Raw genomic sequence first — 18,061 nt, 5'->3', positions numbered from 1 at the left:
CATACTAGGCAGGGAGCCACCAATGAGAGGAGTATGTGTTCTCTCTCCTTAAAGACTAATTTGGACCAAGAGAGCAGGAGTGTACAAGTATGCAAATAAGTCTATAGCCTGGTGGTTATAGACTCATGTCCCACATGGGAAAACCTCTGTGTACGCCCAAGGTTACACATACCCATGGTTGAGAACCACTGTGTTACATAAGGTCAGACAAACACCTGTCAAGCATGGTCTTCTAGACAACAATGAGTGCAGGGGACTGGACTAGCTGACCTCTCAAGGTCCCTTCCAGTTCTATGATTCTATAACAAGGCTGATGTGGAGGATATAGCTGAGTTGTCACCTTTATTTTTTTGTAAAGTAATTGGGATTAAAAATCGCTGTAAAATGTACTTTGAGCTTGGGATAGTGTTAGCACTATCAACAGGTAAAGACTAGGTTTTATACAGTACCCTATTAGGCTAGATCTCTCACTTTCCAAAACAGCTCAGACGGTTAATGTAGGAGGGTGCGTTGATAGAAATTTACCAGGCTGATTAAAACTCTTGCTAATAGTTCTCTATCACATATGCCATCATCCACTAACATTCTATTTAAATCAATGACATTTTAAGACATGTTTGGTACAGTCAACAGCAGTCAAGAGGATTATGGAATGATATTAATGAGTGTTGCATGGTGCTCACTCTGTCCTCCCTAGTCTTGCTTTGCCAGAAAGATGGGAACTACATGTGAGATTCTGAGAATAGGTATTTAATGCCAGGGTAGGCAGTGTTGTCAAGGTTAAAAGTAGAAAAAACTTGTGACACATTATTAGAAATATTAAATACCAATCTATCTAAGGTATTTCAGGATGCCTATCACCTTACTATCTAAGTGCTGAAGCAAGTATAATCTATTCTCTCACTGTATAACAGTCTAGTGAGTATAATTTTATTTTTATAAAAAGGATATTAAACCGTTCAGTTTGATGGACAAGAGTAGTTCTGCAGAGGCCTTCGCCCTGCTGTGTGCTGATAATGAATGATTATAGAAATAGAAAAAGTATATCTGAGGGCAAGCAGAATAATATAGGTATTAACGGATCCAGCTAAAAATGTTAGATTAACTGTGCGCCTGAAAAAAAGACGATCTAGAGGGAACATCTACGGTATAAAGAATTCTGAAAAGAATGTAATGGTAATCAATGCTACAAGGTTATTTGTGCTAGTGTGAAATGCAGGAACAAGATGATACAATCTTAACCTAGGAGAAAATGTTCATGGAATTTTATTTATTGTTTAGAGATTCATTAATAAATGGAATAGGCAAAGATAGCAACACAAATAAACAGCTTTACAAATCAGGTACACTGTGAGACACATGTACCCAAACACTATTATTGTGCTCCGATATTATCCTTTCCAAGACATATCTGTCACCATATTTAACTTCACTAAAGGGTTCAGAGGGTAAAGGTAAGTATCAAAGATCTTGTTCTACACACTAAATGAAACATTCCTCAATTCATGTGAAGAGATCATTAGTTTACCCATGGGCATCTCTAAAGCTTTGCTCAAGTGTTGAAGAATTCTATTATCATAAGATTTACAAACCACTCTTCCCCGGATTGGAAAAAAAAGTTGCCTAGGACATCGAATGGTAATCAATGTGTAAAAACTGACGTAAAGCCATGCTTATGATTTAGAAGCAGGCATTCTCACCTTTTGACTCACTAATGACCAATATCCCAGCATGGTGACACTGGCCAGTGTCAGTGGAACTATGATTCAGAAAAAGTGATACAATATAAAACGGAGGTCCTGACTGCTTAGTATTTTCACAAGAACAGAGGTGTTAGATCTTCTATCCCATCCATATTCTAATCCATGTAATTTATTTTTCTAAACCTTTCTGCATACTGTTGAAGGTACAAAATGGAGTCTACATCTCAACAGTGGATGACATGAATGCTGTATTTATATTTATACAGCAAGCCAAAACCTCAGCTATTCTAAATCGGCAGAGCTGCACTGCAATCAATGCTTTTGAAATGCATTAAAATCAATGGAGCTTCACCAATTTACAAGACCCGAGGATCTGTTTCTGTCTGTAAAGTATTTGAGATTCTTCTATAAATACAAAAAAAAAATTAATAGACTTCTGGGGATCTGTATGAATGAAGGGTCAGCCACGAACTCCTAGTTTAGTAGTTGATCATTACATTCTACTTTAATATATATGTAACTTCTCCCTAGCTTTGCAGTCAGTTCTTTGATCTGACTTATAATGTAGCCTTGATATAACCTAGTCTGTCTTGAAAACTATGTAGACTATGGGGTGCTGTGAATTAGGTAGAATGTGTCATCACAAAAAATAAAACACATAGTTGCAGTTTACAGTTTTTCCTTTATTTCTTAACTTAAAAATGACTGATTTAAAATGCACTTTTATAGAACATGTGTCAAATTCACTGGTGATGTGAGTGGGCACAAGCACATTGAGATTGATGGGGTTGTACCCATCTGTGATTACATTAATTCAGGAAGTACATAGGTTTTACACATCCGTATGACACCTGTATAATAAAAGTCCTACTGAAAACATAGACATGCTTTCTAATGAATGTATGTACAAAAGAGATAGTGAATCTCACTGTGTGTGGGATTTCCAAAATTGCCAAGGTGATTTAGGAATACAAATCCTATAGATTTTCACTCAGACTTGTGTTCCTAAGCCACTTAGGTGCTTTTGAAATTCCCACCACATCTGAGATATGCAATCTCCCACTGACATATTTAATCATATCCCAATTGTAATCAATGCAGTAGATTATTATATTTTTTTAGGAGCTGCTCTGGGCTATTGTGTCAATGATTCACAAGGCATGGGTCAACTGAAGTTTTTTGAACCATGCCTTTTAATGCAGGTCATGCACTGAACATCTTTGGGCCTCTAAGCATTTTTAATGTGTTCTGAATTATCCTTAAAGAACCTTGTGTCTTGTGAGTTTTCTAGTGAGATCTCTGCAGATCCAGTGTTCAAGCTGAACCACACGGAGTCCCTTGAAATTAAATCTAATAAAATTTCAGTTAGGGTCTGTCACAGGGTGCATCTTCAGCTACCAAGTGAGAAGCACTGCCTAGCCTGTTTTTGTGGTGTCTCAGGCACAAACACACATAGTCTGTTTCTTTTCCATCACATGCACCTTTAATCCCTGTTTTCATCAAGGACAAGATAGAGAAAAGATACCCTGTAGGAGGTCCTTCACACAGATTTTCTCCTTCACCCAGCTCACTCTCTGAGTGCCCTCTTTACTTCCTATTCCTCCCAATTATATGTCCTCCCTGTTACGTAGCCAACTGCCTCATTGCCACCTAGTGTCAGTAATCTTCACCAGCAACAGGTTTATTTATTCCAATTAAGCCTGCAGCCTTTTCTGTGCTGCAGCAATCTCAGTGATCAGGGTACTACAGCTAACTCGCTGTCACATACCTCTACCCTTATTTCAATTGAGACCTTTCCTTGCCTCCATGGGAGGTCTTCTTCAGCATCCAAGCCCTATCCTTTTTGCAGATTTGGGGTTCTACTAGGGCTTCCTGGCCCCTTTCAGATTGGCCTTGCATGGGCTACCAGTGAGGGTCTCCTGCCTTCCACTCATAAAAGTACACTCAGAGGGTGGAAGTTTCTTCCACAGGTCCATCTCAGCCCATAAGTCATCACAGCAATCACATTCCATGGCCCTCTCCTCTAGCTTCTTTTGCTCCTGGCTTGTATCTATTTCAGTAAGTTGTCCTTTCAGAGCCTCAATATTGTGATACCTCTCTTCCCCGACTTATCTTGCCATAGGCTTGAGACTATCTGGGTTCACCCGCCAAGGCCTCATTAGCAGGACTCTTGTCTCTCTCCTCAGTAGGTCTTTCTTCCAAGGATTTGCCCATGGCTTTCTCCTCCAGTGAGTCCGAGGATCTTTTGCCCTCCTTCTCCATTAGATGTTTCTGATCTATCACTCCTGGATCTGTTGCCCCCTTCTCAAGTACTTCTTGTCGATTCTCTCTGCACTTGTTGTGATATGCCTAGGGTCATTAAACAGTGCCCCTGGAGAGTTAACTTTACACAGACCTCATCATTGGGGTCTTTCTCTGTGTCCTCTGCTCTTTTTACATAAGGGAAATAAGAATCTAGTCAGTTCCTATCATCACTGCACAGGGCAACGACTTTACCACATCCAGTCTCTGACACTTAAACTTTCCTTCCATTTCCAGCTGGACAACTGCCACAGGGTAAGTCTACTTTTCCCCAGGTACACAATAGATTGCTATCATCATCCCCTTCTGTTGCCACTGCAATCTAACCAATGTACTTTGTATGAGGCAACATGTGGCTGTCAAATCCACCATGCCCTTTGTGGTTCTCCAGCCTACTTTGATGGGAATTGTCTTTATCCTAGGCCTGCCTTTACACCAGTGCACCCACATAACTCCACAAACCTATAGTCCATGTATGGGCAGTCTTCCTTTGTATGTTCTTTGCCACCACATTGGTAACAAACCACTGAATTAGTGCTAGGGGCATTCTTGTTTGCCTCTTGTATTTCCTTCCCGGGCTTTGATGAATGGGATTCCTCAAAGTTCTTTCCCCCTCCCTAGATGTAGGGGGATGAAGCTCTTTTCGTGGAAGGTCTGTTTCCACATACTCCTCTGTTAATTTTACAGTGTTCTCTCGCAATTCTGGCTGATGGCTTTGAACCCAAACTCTTACAGCTTTGGGGAGGCTTTGTGTAAACTGCTCAAGAATAATTGAGTCTATTATTGCCTCTGTGCCTGTCTATCTGGCTTCTGATTGGCCCAGTCTGATAATTTTTGCACAAACGCCTAGGGATGTATCCTGCAGTTCCATCTGGCAGCTCTAAATTTGTGACACTATTTCTTCGATGACAGGCCCATCCTGTCCAGAATAGCAGCCTTCAGCATGGCTTAGTCTTTGGCTTGGTACTCGTAAGCCACCTGAGCCTCATCGGTCAGGTAGGGGGCAAGTCATAGTGCCAAAGTACTCTTGTCCCATCCAGCATGGATAGCTACCTGCTCAAAAATTAACAAAAAGGCACCAGGATCATCCCTGGGGCCTTCTTACATAGCCCCAGGCCCACTATCCAATTTCCAGTTCCCTCATAGGAACTCACCAACCAGTGCAGGAGCTGCTGCTGTAACTGAGACTGCTCTTGGATAAAGTCCGGCAATGCTCATTCCTGCTCTACCTGCCAACCCAGAAACACCTGCCTCTCTGCCTGCTAGGTTTTCTCTATCTCTTTTTGTTGCCCCACTACCAGCGCAGCATCTCCTCCATTTTGTCCGGATCCCCCAGCTCTCATACAGGTCACCTCTCGACTGAGAGAGTTACAATCCCGGTCGCAGGGCGCCTCTTCAGTTACCCAGTGAGTAGCAATGCCTAGCCTGTTTTTGTGGTCTCTCAGTCACACCTTTAATCCTCTGTTTCTAAACAGGACAGGACATAGCACAGGTGTACAGAAGGAGGCCGTTCACACAGCTTCACTATTCCACTCAGCTCGCCCTTGGAGCTCTCTCTTTACTTCCTGTTCCTCCCAATTATATATCCTCCCCATTACCGAATCAACTGCCTCAGTAGCTCAACAATTGCCAACCAGTGTCAGTAACCCCCACCAGCAACAGGATGATTGATTCCAATTAAACCTATATTCTTCTCTCTGCTGCAGAAACCTCATGATCAGAGAGCTACTGCTAGCACTGTGTCACAAGATCTAACAAGGATTCAGAGTTTTTCTTCTTTTAAAATAATGAAAATTAAAGGAAAATAAACGTACAAACCCTTGTTAAAATGATAAAGGATTTGTGTAAACCACCTAATCCCAGAAACGTCAGAATTAAGGCTTTTCATTTCATCCTTAATTACTGTACTGCGTTTAAATAGGAATCTGAGAAGTGCAAGTACAATAACACTTCATCTAATATATCGATACTGTCAAAGATTAGGAACAAGGATGCTGAGTTTATTCTAGGTGGAATATGAGGCCCAGCTATAAAATGTATATGACATAAGGCAACTATTTTTCCTTTGTCATTTTTGTAACACTTTCTTTCATTATATTCTAGCATATAAAATCCCTGACAAAAGTCAATACAAAATAAAATCTGTTTGACTATTGGAATATTTATTACATCAGTATGGGTGAAATTAGAATCCTACCAGTAGTTTAACTTTGTTTTCAATATGTTTTTCAGGGCTTGAATTTTACTCCAAACTTGACTCATTAAACAACAGTAATTTAGACTGTTATTTCCCATTAATACAATTTACCTTTATATTCGCAAGTATATTTTCTGTACCTCTAGATCATTTACTTGTATAACCTCATGTATATTCAATTGTGTACTGTTCTACAAAGATCCTTTTGAAACATAAATAAATGGTTGTATGGGAAAACAATTCTGAAGAGAAGTGGAAAAAGTTCCCTTCTGCCATCGTTAAAAACTTCACATTCCACTACCCAATTTCACTGTCTCACTACATATGCTCAATAGTAGCACTGAGCAACAGTAATATTACAGAGGCCTTCATGGTAATAATATTTTGTCAGCCCTTCTCAGACTTACTGAGTTGTAATCTATTTCTCAGTGAAATACAATAAAGAACAAAAGTAGCAGGTAACAAATAAATTTAAAATTTAACTTTGTTAAAAAATAAAATGGAGCAACTTAAATATTTGGACACGTTGAATTACTTGAGTGAAATTTCCCAGTCTACAGATGTTGCTAGCCACACTGAAATATGAGCTGGAGAGTCTTTTCCATTTGTTCCCCTTCTTAGTCACAAGACTTTTTTGGTTTTCTCTCAACATCTAGAGGTAATCTTTCAGCAGACAGTGCAAGTATGTCAATGCTCAACTACTTCCAATAGCTAAATCTTCATTGTGACATATTTGGAACAGCCCCGTGGTAATTTATGAATATATTGAATTAATTCAACAGGAGTTTGTCTGAAAAAAAAACAAGCAGGAAGGAAACAAATGGCTCAAGATAAGCCTCTGCTGAGTAAACACATGAGAGTTGCTAAGGTACAATGCCAGAACCATTGTCTCTGGGGACTCTGGCTCCATCTTGTGCTGAGCCTGCAGGACGAGTTTTGATCAGAAGCTACAAAACCTGGGAACACAGTAGAACAAGGGAACTATAGCATGGTTTAAAAGGGACTCTCTCTCAATGGAGGGGTGGTAGTTGTTGTTGCGGGGAACCAGATTGAGGCACAGCACCTCGCTGAAGGTATCTGAAGAAGTTAGGAATGCCCAGGTTACCACCAGAAGATGCTATGCCTTTAGATAAGATAGATATGTGTGTATGCTGTTTGTTGTTTTAAAATCCCTTTTCTCTAAAAGCTTTGTCCTTATGAATAAAATACACACAACTTCTGTTTTAAGAAGGCTGTGTAATCACTGTACATAACTGGTCACAGACTCCTGAAGGGAAGAATTACAGGTGCCCAAACTCAGTTGGGCCTGCAGGATAAGAACAGTTGATACACGGTGTACTGTGGCCAGGCCCTGGGCTAGGAGTGGGAGAATTGTATGATTCCATTCCAGGATAGGTAAAGGCAAAAAATTTGACACCTGATGGGGAGCACTCAGAGAGTCCATAAAGGGGAGAGAAAGGAAGTTACCCTTGTAATCGTGCAACTTATGGACATTACTGACCATTTATTCCTGAATCATAACTAATTTTAGCTCACATAAATACAGATGGAATACTATAATCAAATGGACAAATTCTCTCTTAAGAAAAGCCTTGTACATTCAGAGACAATATTATAAAGTTATGGAGTCAATCCTCGCTCTCAGCTAAAAGTTTTAGGGTTGGGAATGGCAGAAAACGATGTGTTCTGCCTGCCTCTCCAGTTGCTGCTGTTAACTTCAGCAGCTCTTTCAACAGTCCCACTACGTGAAAACAGAAGCAATTATACAATCATTGGAAGTTGTTTGGTAGTACTATTACAGATAATGGTACAAATTCTGTGTAGCCAAATGCAGTTAGATCTTGGAAGAACTGTTTTGTGATAGTTGTGACACAGTCCTTTTTGGAAATTGTGGCGTAAATGAATGTCTCTGACTAGAATCTTTTCTTCAGTGCAGAACTATGGCCTACAGGACATCCAAGCAAATAAACACATATGGGCCTGATTTTAATTGGCACTATGGTCCCTTTACACAAGCAATGGAAAGGGGCCATAAAGTGAGCTAAATTATGTTTGTATTTTAGGAGTTTCACAATTAATTATAAATAGCTTACCATTAATTTCCAAGCAGTTTATAATTATTAAGGAGATCCCTCTACACATTTTTTATCACATACTCACAAACACAATATATTAACTCTGCCTATCTCACTGATAGGCACTTATTCTTGTTGCTGAAAGTAACTTCCATTACCTGATCTTGGGATTTCTTTTTCTTCTTCTTCTTGCCCCAACAACCTGAACTCTCTGCATCTTTGCCATTAGCATCACCACACAGTAACCCATCGAGTTCGTCTGTTCCCATCTGCTGTCCCTGAGATGTTTCTGCAGCGAGCCTGTATGAGAGGTTCCTCAAAATGCATACACAGTTTTCAACGGTCTAAAAAGGAGGAGAAAAAGAGAAAAAGGCTAAAAAACCTCTCCCTTTTTAGGTGTGTATATTGAACGGAGGAACATAATCAATCTTTGCACATACATTTGTACAAAGATATTCTTTTCTGTTTGTTTCTAAGCACTCCCTAGACAATCACTGTTTGAAAGGTTTAGAAAACTTGGCAGGATCATAAAGCCTCTTTTTAGTGAGGAATAGAGCTCTGGACAATGTTTTAAAATAACATTGTTACTCTGGTTCTGAATTTCATGCTGAATTCAACATGAGAGAGTAGCAGAGGCAAAAATATGGTAAACAAGATCTACACAAGCACAGAATGCACACTGATTTCAGCCCCACCTAGTAAAAAGAAAAATGATGCTATTATTTCTAACAGCATTTATTTCTCGTGTCATTCTATGAGAAGCAGTAGTGAGAAAACCTTAAGTGGTTCTGAGTTTTGGTTTGCAAGAGTACCCATAATTTAATATGCTTATAAACGATCTATCCCTCTGGAGTCTGCAATGTTTTTCCTGCTTCCACTCAAGTTGAAAATACTTTAGGAATAGCCCCTCTCTCTCATGATATTTTGGCCTTTCTGTGTATGATCCTAGATGGAACCTGGAAATGGAGTAGGGCCCATTATAGAAAAAAAATGATGGGGAAAATTTAACAGAACTTCAAATCTCAAAAACAAATTTAGACTCATAGACTTTAAGATCAGAAGGGACATTATGATCATCTAGTCTAACTTCCTGCACAATGCAGGCCACAGAATCTCACCCACCCACTCCTGTAACAAACTCCTAGCCCAGGGGTCGGCCGAACCTGCCGCGTCAGCAGGTAAATAAACTGGCCCGGCCCGCTATGGTGCTTATCCTGGCGAGCTGCGTGCCGAACGTTGCCGACCCCTGCCCTAACCTATGTCTGAGTTATTGAAGTCCTCAAATCGTGATTTGAAGACCTCAAGGTGCAGAGAATCCTCCAGCAAGTGACCCTTGCCCCACGCTGCAGAGGAAGGTGAAAATCCTCCAAGGCCTCACCCAATCTGATTTGGACTTTGGTTGAAGGCTAGTTCTTATTTTCTCTAATTTGGTTTGCCTGTGCCTAGTAAGAAAAAAATATGCCCTCTGTTTCTTGGGGACTGAAAACATGGTTAACCTGCTTACCTTTCAAAGGAAACTGAAATGCTCTTTAAATAAATCAGTATATACAAAAATCTAAATCTTGGCTCCACCTCCATGGAGGTGTACATGGGAGGGTGGTATAAACAGTGTAATTAGGGATACAATTAGTACTACTAGCAACTACTTTGTGCCATTATTGAAATGTAGACTATATCCATTGTTTTTCTTAATCAGTTCTTTGCAGAGGATACATACCAACTGAGTAGCAATGGGCCCAGTTCCATGAGGGTTTGTTACACACTGTCATACATGGAGGTTTGGGGGCAGGAGTGTGGCTGAAGTTCTGCAGGTTCCCTGGCCCTTCCTTTCCATAGAGGTAGGCTCTAGGACGGCAGAATTTACTGTCATCCTTTGGCTGGTAATATAGGATACAGAATGGCTCTACTCCTGCTTAGTGGCCTTTGGAAGGAAGGACTCCCCCTTCAATTACCCTGGTGAATTTATTATTTATTATTAAAACGATACTACACAAGTACTGCACAGCTGCTAGTTTTCTCTTGAGCCTTTTTCAGATGGTGATGCTAGTGGATGGGCTTCTTCACTAATCACTTCCATAAAAACATTTACTAATGGTAAGTTGATTGTAGATTACCACAAGCATGCATAGAAGATTGCATGGAACATAGTTTCTTTCATAGATTCCATATTTCTCTACTGAATCTATAGGAAAAGTCCACGCACTTTGCTCAGATTAGCAATCTGAAAATTCAAAAGGTACAGTTATAAGCACTTCACAGCATGCATGAACTGTGAAATGTACTTGAAACTAATATTAGATACAATTGGCATTTCTGTGTTAGTGCTTGCAACCACGGTGCTGAAATGTGAAATAATCAGTAACATGTCACAGAATTTAAAACACTTCCCTTCTCTGTAATACTGATTTCACAATCACTATTTTTAATTAGCAATTATTTGGAGTTCTTTTAATTATTAAGTCGTACCTTTCATCTCTGAAGAATTGCGATCATCTCCTAGTTACTGTACATATAAAGTGAAACAAGTATTTTGTAGGGTTGTCAAGCAATTAAAAAATTAATTGCGATTAATCACGCTGTTAAACAATAATAGAATACCATTTATTTAAATATTTTTGATGTTTTCTACATTTTCAAATATATTGATTTCAATTACAACACAGAATACAAACTGTACAGTGCTCACTTTATATTTATTTTTATTACAAACATTTGCACTGTAAAAAACAAAAACAAATAATATTTTCAGTTCCCCCATTACAAGTGCTGCAGTGCAATCTCTTTATCATGAAAGTTGAACTTACAAATGTAGAATTATGTACAAAAAAATCTGCATTCAAAAATAAAACAATGTAAAACTTTAGAGCCTATACATCCACTCAGTCCTAATTCTTGTTCAGCCAATCACTCATACAAACAGGTGTGTTTACATTTGCAGGAGATAATGCCACCCACTTCTTGTTTATAGTGTCACCTGAAAATGAGAACAGGTGTTCGCATAGCACTGTTGTAGCCGGCGTCACAAGATATGTACATGCTACATGCGCTAAAGTTTCATATGTCTCTTCATGCTTCAACCACCATTCCAGAGGACATGTGCCCATGCTGCTGCTGCTGCTTGATAATGATCCAAAGCAGTATGGATCAATGCATGTTCATTTTCATCATCTGAGTCGGCTTGACAAAACCCTGGCTGGGATGATTTAGCTGGGAATTGGTCCTGCTTTGAGCAGGGGGTTGGACTAGATGACCTCCTGAGGTCCCTTCCAACCCTGATATTCTATGATTCTATGATTCTATGCTGCAAGCAGAAGGTTTACTTTCTTTTTTGGTGGTTTGGGTTCCGTAGTTTCTGCATCAGAGTGTTGCTCTTTTAAGACTTCTGAAAGCGTGCTCCATACCTCATCCCGCTCAGATTTCTTAAGCCTTGGGTTCAATGCTGTAGTTATCTTTAGAAATTTGACATTGGTACCTTTTTTGCGTTTTGTCAGATTTGCAATGAAAGTGTTCTTAAAACTAACAACATTTGCTGGATCATCATCCGAGATTGCTATAACATGAAATATATGGCAGAATGCGAGTAAAACAGAGCAAGAGACATACAATTTTCCTCTAACGAGTTCAGTAACAAATTAATTAATGCATTATTTTAACGAGCGTTGTCAGCATGGAGCATGTCCTCTGGAATGGTGGCTGAACCGTGAAGGGGCATATGAATGTTTAGCATATCTGGCATGTAAATACCTTGCAATGCTGGCTACAAAAGTGCCATGTGAACGCTTGTTCTCACTTTCAGGTAACACTATAATTAAGAAGCGGGAAGCATTATCTCCCATAAACGTAAACAAACTTGTTTGTCTGAGCGATTGGCTGAACAAGAAGTAGGGCTGAGTGGACTTGTAGGCTCTAAAGTTTTACACAGTTTTGTTTTTGAGTGCAGTTCTGTAACAAAAACAAAATCTACATTTGTAAGTTGCATTTTCATGATAAAGAGATTATAGTACAGTACGCATATGAGGTGAATTGAAAATACAATTTCTTTAGTTTATCATTTTTACAGTGCAAACATTTGTAATAAAAATAGTAATATAAAGTGAGCACTGTATACTTTGTATTCTGTGTTGTAATTGAATATTTTTGAAAATGTAGAAAAATATCCAAAAATATTTAATACATTTCAATTGGTATTCTATTGTTTAACAGTGAGATTAAAACTGTGATTAATCACAATTAATTTTTTTGAGTTAATCGCATGAGTTAACTGCGATTAATTGACAACCCTAGTATTTTGGTGCCAGCCTATAGTGGCTGGTATTAAAAAAAAAATACCACTCACAAATATTTATCCCATAGGTGTATCCACAGTTCACTTTCTATTTAGAATATGAAATAACACTGGTAACTGTGTAGTGTCTGTTTGCAAATGTTGACTTGTAATGGCAACTACTGTACTTCCTCATGGTCCACCTCATAAAAACCAATGCATAGCTGTTAGTGTAGCTCATAAACAGATGGCACAGATAAATTTGCTGATTTGTGTGTGGGAGTTTGCACAGAGCTTGATGCATTGGTGCCTTTCTCAAGCCAGTTTAATTTATTTTTTCCTAATAATTTAACAAAAGAGGAGAGAGAGAGAGAGAGAGAGAGAGAGAGAGAGAGAAAAAAAGAGAACACACTATACAGTACATATGCAAATACAATTCCAGAGCAGTCATATAAAGTATATGGAAACACTGCTCAACAGAAAGAAAGTCAAAGAGATTAAGGGCCAAATTCTGCCCTGCTCATGTACCCAGTGCAATCACCAAATATATTTTTAAATCTCCTTTTTTATTCCTTGCTTTTCCATTTTTAAAAAGACAAAGATGACAAACCTTGCTATCAATTTCACTGCTCCCAAGAGCAGACTGAATCACGTACAGCAATGCATCAGTAAGTCCATCACACTCCCTCATTCTTCTGCGGGCCTCCTCTCCAGCGGAGCTGACATTCCTACAAGACAACGGTAAGGAGAATCAATTTTTTCCCAACTTTGTCATTTGCTTTCTGTAGCAAAATATTCTCCTCATTAACACCAATGATTAACACCTCTTGTACTTCCTATGTCATTGTTTCAGATGAGCAAGTAATGAGAATGGTTGTGAACGAGGTAAGGAAACAACATAGAGGGGAACAAATTAGAAACAGTTGGTCATCTTAGATGATTTTAGAGCTGGAAGGATGCCGATCTTAGGTACATTCTGTACCATTCCTGGATTGAAAGAATCTAAGCCTACTAAAATTTGTGGAGGGATTGTTCTTTTCTCTTAGGAGTGAGTTTTATTTTATTTTTTCAGGAAAATGTTTTTAACCTCCTCCTCAACCCCACGCCCTTTCTTACAAACTTTGAAAAGTTTGGAGGGTTTTCAAAAGCCTAAAGAAATCTGTTGGGGTTGGAAAGAGCATCTTCAATAGCAAGGGCTCTTCACCCTCCTGAATAGTGTAACCTAGAATAAAAATATTATCAAAGCACAATGTGAAACAGCTGGTATTCCTTAGGAATGGTAATCTGTTGCTTTCATCCTCTCTTTTTATTTTTCATTTTACACCAGTGTTTGCTTCTCTCTCTCTCATTTTGAGAGAACATTAATGCATCAATCTTGTTCACTAAAAATTGTTTTACATTGAGATATATAAAACAGCAACTCATAATAATATTTTTTTGTTTATTTTGTGCTTGTGCCTGAAGGCTTCTGAATCCGTTTTACACAAAGATAACTAAAACTACCCAATGGCACTATGGCCTAATACTCAAACAAATATTATTATTAATATAAACTAGCATAGCATATGTGTGTGTGTATATCAAATTAATATTTGACAACACCAGCTGACAAAAATCACATTTAGATTTGCACAAATGTGTGTAATTGATCACAGAATAATAGAAATGTACAGCTATAAGGGACCTCGACAGCTCACCTCGTCCATCCCCCCACACTGAGGCAGGAGCAAGTAAACCTAGACCATCCCTGACAAATATTTTGTCTAGCCTGTTCTTAAAAAAAACCCAGTGATGGATATTCTACAACATCCCTAGGTAAGCTATTCCAGTACTTAACTACCCTTATAGTTAGGAAGTTTTTCCTAATATCTAACCTGAAACTCCCTTGCTAAAGATTAAGCCATTACTTCTTGTGCTACCTGCAGTGGACATGGAGAACAGTTGATCACTGTCCTCTTTATAACAGCCCTTAACATATTTGAAGACTTATCAGGTTCCTACTCAGACTTCTTTTCTCCAGACTAATATGGCCACTTTTTTAACCTTTCCTCATAGGTCAGGTTTTCTAAACCCTTTTATAATTTTTGTTGCTTTCCTCTGGGCTGTCTCCAATTTGTCCACATTTTTCTAACACATGATGCGCAAAACTTGACACAGTACTCCAGCTGAGGCCTCACCAGTGCCAAGTAGAATGGAACAATTACCTCCTGTGTCTTACAGTTGGCACTTCTGTTTAATGCACCCAGAATGGCATTTTCTTTTTTTGAACTGCATCATCTTGTGATGGTGCAGAGCCTTTCAGCTCCTCTTGCTTGGTATGGGCAAGGGTTTTAGTGTTGTGGTGGTATATGACAACTCTTCTTTCACTACTCCCCATAACATTGGTACCCCTGCCCGCACCAAGGGAGAGGAGATGGAAAACCCCACACCATCCCTATGTACTTTCATTCTGTATTATAGAAATGGAGAGCGAGTTGCTTGCTCTTCTCCTTGTGTAAAGCTGTAGAGTGCTCTCTCCCTCCAAACCCTTTTCAATCCACTTTGTCTTCCTTCCTATTATAAAATAGGGGAAGAGGGGACAAAAATTCCAGAGAGGAGAGAATGGATTTAAATAGGAGAGACTGAGAGGATGGAAGAGACTGAGGGATAGATTTCCCTTGTCATCTTTCCCAACTTTGCCCATTCTTTCATCCTCTCTCTCTTTCTTCTGAAAGTCAGTTCTGCATTATTATTGATAATTCTACCATTTCCCTCTAATAATGGACCAATACAGTTGCCAGGATTTTTTTGGTTCCTAATATATTTTAAAAGCTCCATCTTATTGTCCTTAAGTCTGCTGGCCATAGATTTTTCCTTGTGTCCCTTGGCTTCCCTTATCAATTTTCTACAATTCCTAACTTCTGATTTATACTCATTACTATCAAATTCCCCTCTCTTTTATCTGTTATATATTATTTTTTTACAACTGCCTTCACTTTCCCGCTAAACCAGGCTGTTTTTTAACTAGTTCAAACTTCTTCCTCAGTTGTGGGATTGTGGTTTTTTGGACATCTAGTAAGGTGTTCTTAAATAATTCCCAATTATCATTCAAATTTTTCTGATTAAATACTTCCTCCCAGCTGATTTGACTTATATTTGTTTTCAGCTTTGTGAAATTGGCTCTGTTAAAGCACCAAGTATATATATTACTGATCTGAACTTTAATCTGTTTGCACATTATAAATGTGAACATGCACCCAAGATACCATTAACTTTTAGTTCTGTGATCTGGTCCTCTTTATTTGTTAGGGAAAGGTCTAATATAGCTGCAACACTTTTTAAGTTAGAAATTGTCATCTATAATCTTTAGAAATTCCAAGAATATTTTAGTACTAGTAGCATGAGACTGCCAGCATATGTCACTCAAATTGAAGTCCCCCATGATCATGCAGGATTTTTTCCCCTACTACTATTGTGGGTAGTTGTGTAAGGAAGCAGTGTTCCTATTCTGTTGTGTGATTTGGAGGTCTATAGCTAACACCAGCTAGTAACCCTTCTTGTGCTTTATCTGTCAGGACATTGATCCATAATCATACAAGATCATTTTATTCTGAGTTATCAGTGACTAGGAAACAGGTAATGCCATTTTTGATGTAGAATGCCACTCCCCCTCCCCTTTTGCTCACTCAAACTTTCCTAAATAGGTTATAACCATTGATTTTTAACATTCCAAAGAAGAGCATAATCCTCAATAGTAACGCTTTAAGCAAAGAGGAACAGCCAGTTTCACATGCATAGCCAGCAAACACTCTGAGGACCATCAATAGACCATCAGTAGACCAACAGTTGATGACAGTTTGACAGCTATTGATTTGAAGTTTTTGTATAACACCCCCAGAATACGACCTTGAGTTCCAATTGCTTAACTCTAGGTAGTCAGTGCAGCCTGTATATACATAGTAAACTGAGTACATGTAGCTTTCATTACTAAACATTTTAGAGCAATACAGTAATATATTCCGGTCATTAGCTATATACTTTTTGGTTCATTTGAGGGTCCCATGGCACTGAGGCCTAAGCCAACTGATAAAAATAAAAGTTCTGCAATACCCTACAATCTTAAATAATACAAACAAAAGGTGTGTGTGCGATAGAGAGACATAACACAGAGACTCAACTTCACTACGAATTAGTAATGAAAGAAACATATTTATCTAAAACAATACTATTTATGACTTCTGACTGTTAGATTTTAGTGCCTATAAAATCATTCTAGTTTAGTAACACCACTTAATAAAACAAAACTTGATTATCTCAAATAGGTATAGTACCTCACATAATTCTTGGCTGCAATTTTGAGTGAGTAGAGTGATAATTGAATGCTTCTCTGTCACTTTAAGTTGATAGGAAAATGCAACATATTGTATGACTATACTAAATTCACTAAAAGAAGGAGTTTTACAAAAAAAGAAGCTTTCCTATTATGCATTCACAATATCATGGACATCATCATTCCCTTTTGTTATTTTTTCTCCTCAGTTTTTCAGGCTAGTAATAGTCTGCCAAATATTGCCGGTGTTTCTAGTAATCACTACTGAGGATATAAACGTCTTTAATCAGAGCCTTTGGGCCAAATTGTCTGCTGGTGTAAACTGGCTATTGAGATCAATGGAGGAAGGCCAATTTACATCACCAGCAAATTTGGTCCCGTAGCTTTACCACTTAACTATTAATCTTACTTTCAGTGCATACTGTAATTAAATAAACGCCACCCGGTTAAATATGGCTAAAGTTCTTGGGTCTTGATCTTTCCATCAAATGCCCTAACAGAGTAATTTGGTTTTTATTATTCAGCCATACTTTTCATTTTCAAAGCGTCAGAGCAATTAACCTACCAAGTCAAGCACTCAACAGGTGGTTTTCATTACGGTGCTTCTGCATGTCCAATCTTTAGGCTAAATGAGCTGCTCTTAATGACTGTGCTGTGTGATCCGCAAGTCAATTGAATGCCAACCTTCCACCTACTTCCTGGCCCATTTAAACAGGCCTTGAAGGGAGAATTGGTGGAAAGAACCGAACATCCACTCCTGTATGTAATTAATCCCATACAAGAAATCTTTCCCATCTTTGTGGCAATAAACACTTTCTGCAGAAAGTATATTGCATCTGAAAGAAAAAAATGCTTCTGAAAAGGCAACAAATTGTATTATACCTTCTCATTTCAAAGGAAAACCTCTCTTCTTAATACATAGAACTAAAAACAGCACGGTTACTAGAACCATTTTATACTGTGTTGTTGGTGGTGATTTTTTTTTTAAAAAACCACTTCCCTATCAAACCCCTGGCTTGACACTTCACGTCTCGGGCATGTCATGTTTTGCTGTATCAAAGTCACCTCACTTATGAATGTAATGCCATGCTCAGTAGTTGCACATCACTCAGAGCATATTATCTTTAACTCAATGCCTGCAGGAAGTGCGTTAACTTGTCTGCAGTGCTCATTAATGGTGTTAATGGTGGGAGATGAGTTAACATAACACCG

General features: G+C 38.7%; 1 protein-coding gene across 3 annotated transcripts in view; it reads right to left on the bottom strand.

Annotated features, from left to right (window-relative positions):
* The window catches only part of CTNND2 (catenin delta 2), a 1,183,216-nt gene that overhangs the window by 153,989 nt on the left and 1,011,166 nt on the right, over positions 1-18,061 (bottom strand). For all 3 annotated transcript variants that reach the window (XM_054019141.1, XM_054019142.1, XM_054019143.1), the window contains 2 exons: positions 13,151-13,268; positions 8,435-8,620 (listed from right to left, as the gene is read on the bottom strand). In XM_054019141.1, the coding sequence (XP_053875116.1) occupies positions 8,435-8,620; positions 13,151-13,268 (304 nt within the window). The remainder of the gene's footprint in view (positions 1-8,434; positions 8,621-13,150; positions 13,269-18,061) is intronic.

This window comes from Malaclemys terrapin, chromosome 2 (assembly GCF_027887155.1).
Source record: "Malaclemys terrapin pileata isolate rMalTer1 chromosome 2, rMalTer1.hap1, whole genome shotgun sequence".
Classification (NCBI taxonomy): Eukaryota; Metazoa; Chordata; order Testudines; family Emydidae; genus Malaclemys; species Malaclemys terrapin.
The sequence above is the reverse complement of the archived record's forward strand: the minus strand, read 5'-3'. Positions and strand labels throughout refer to the sequence as shown.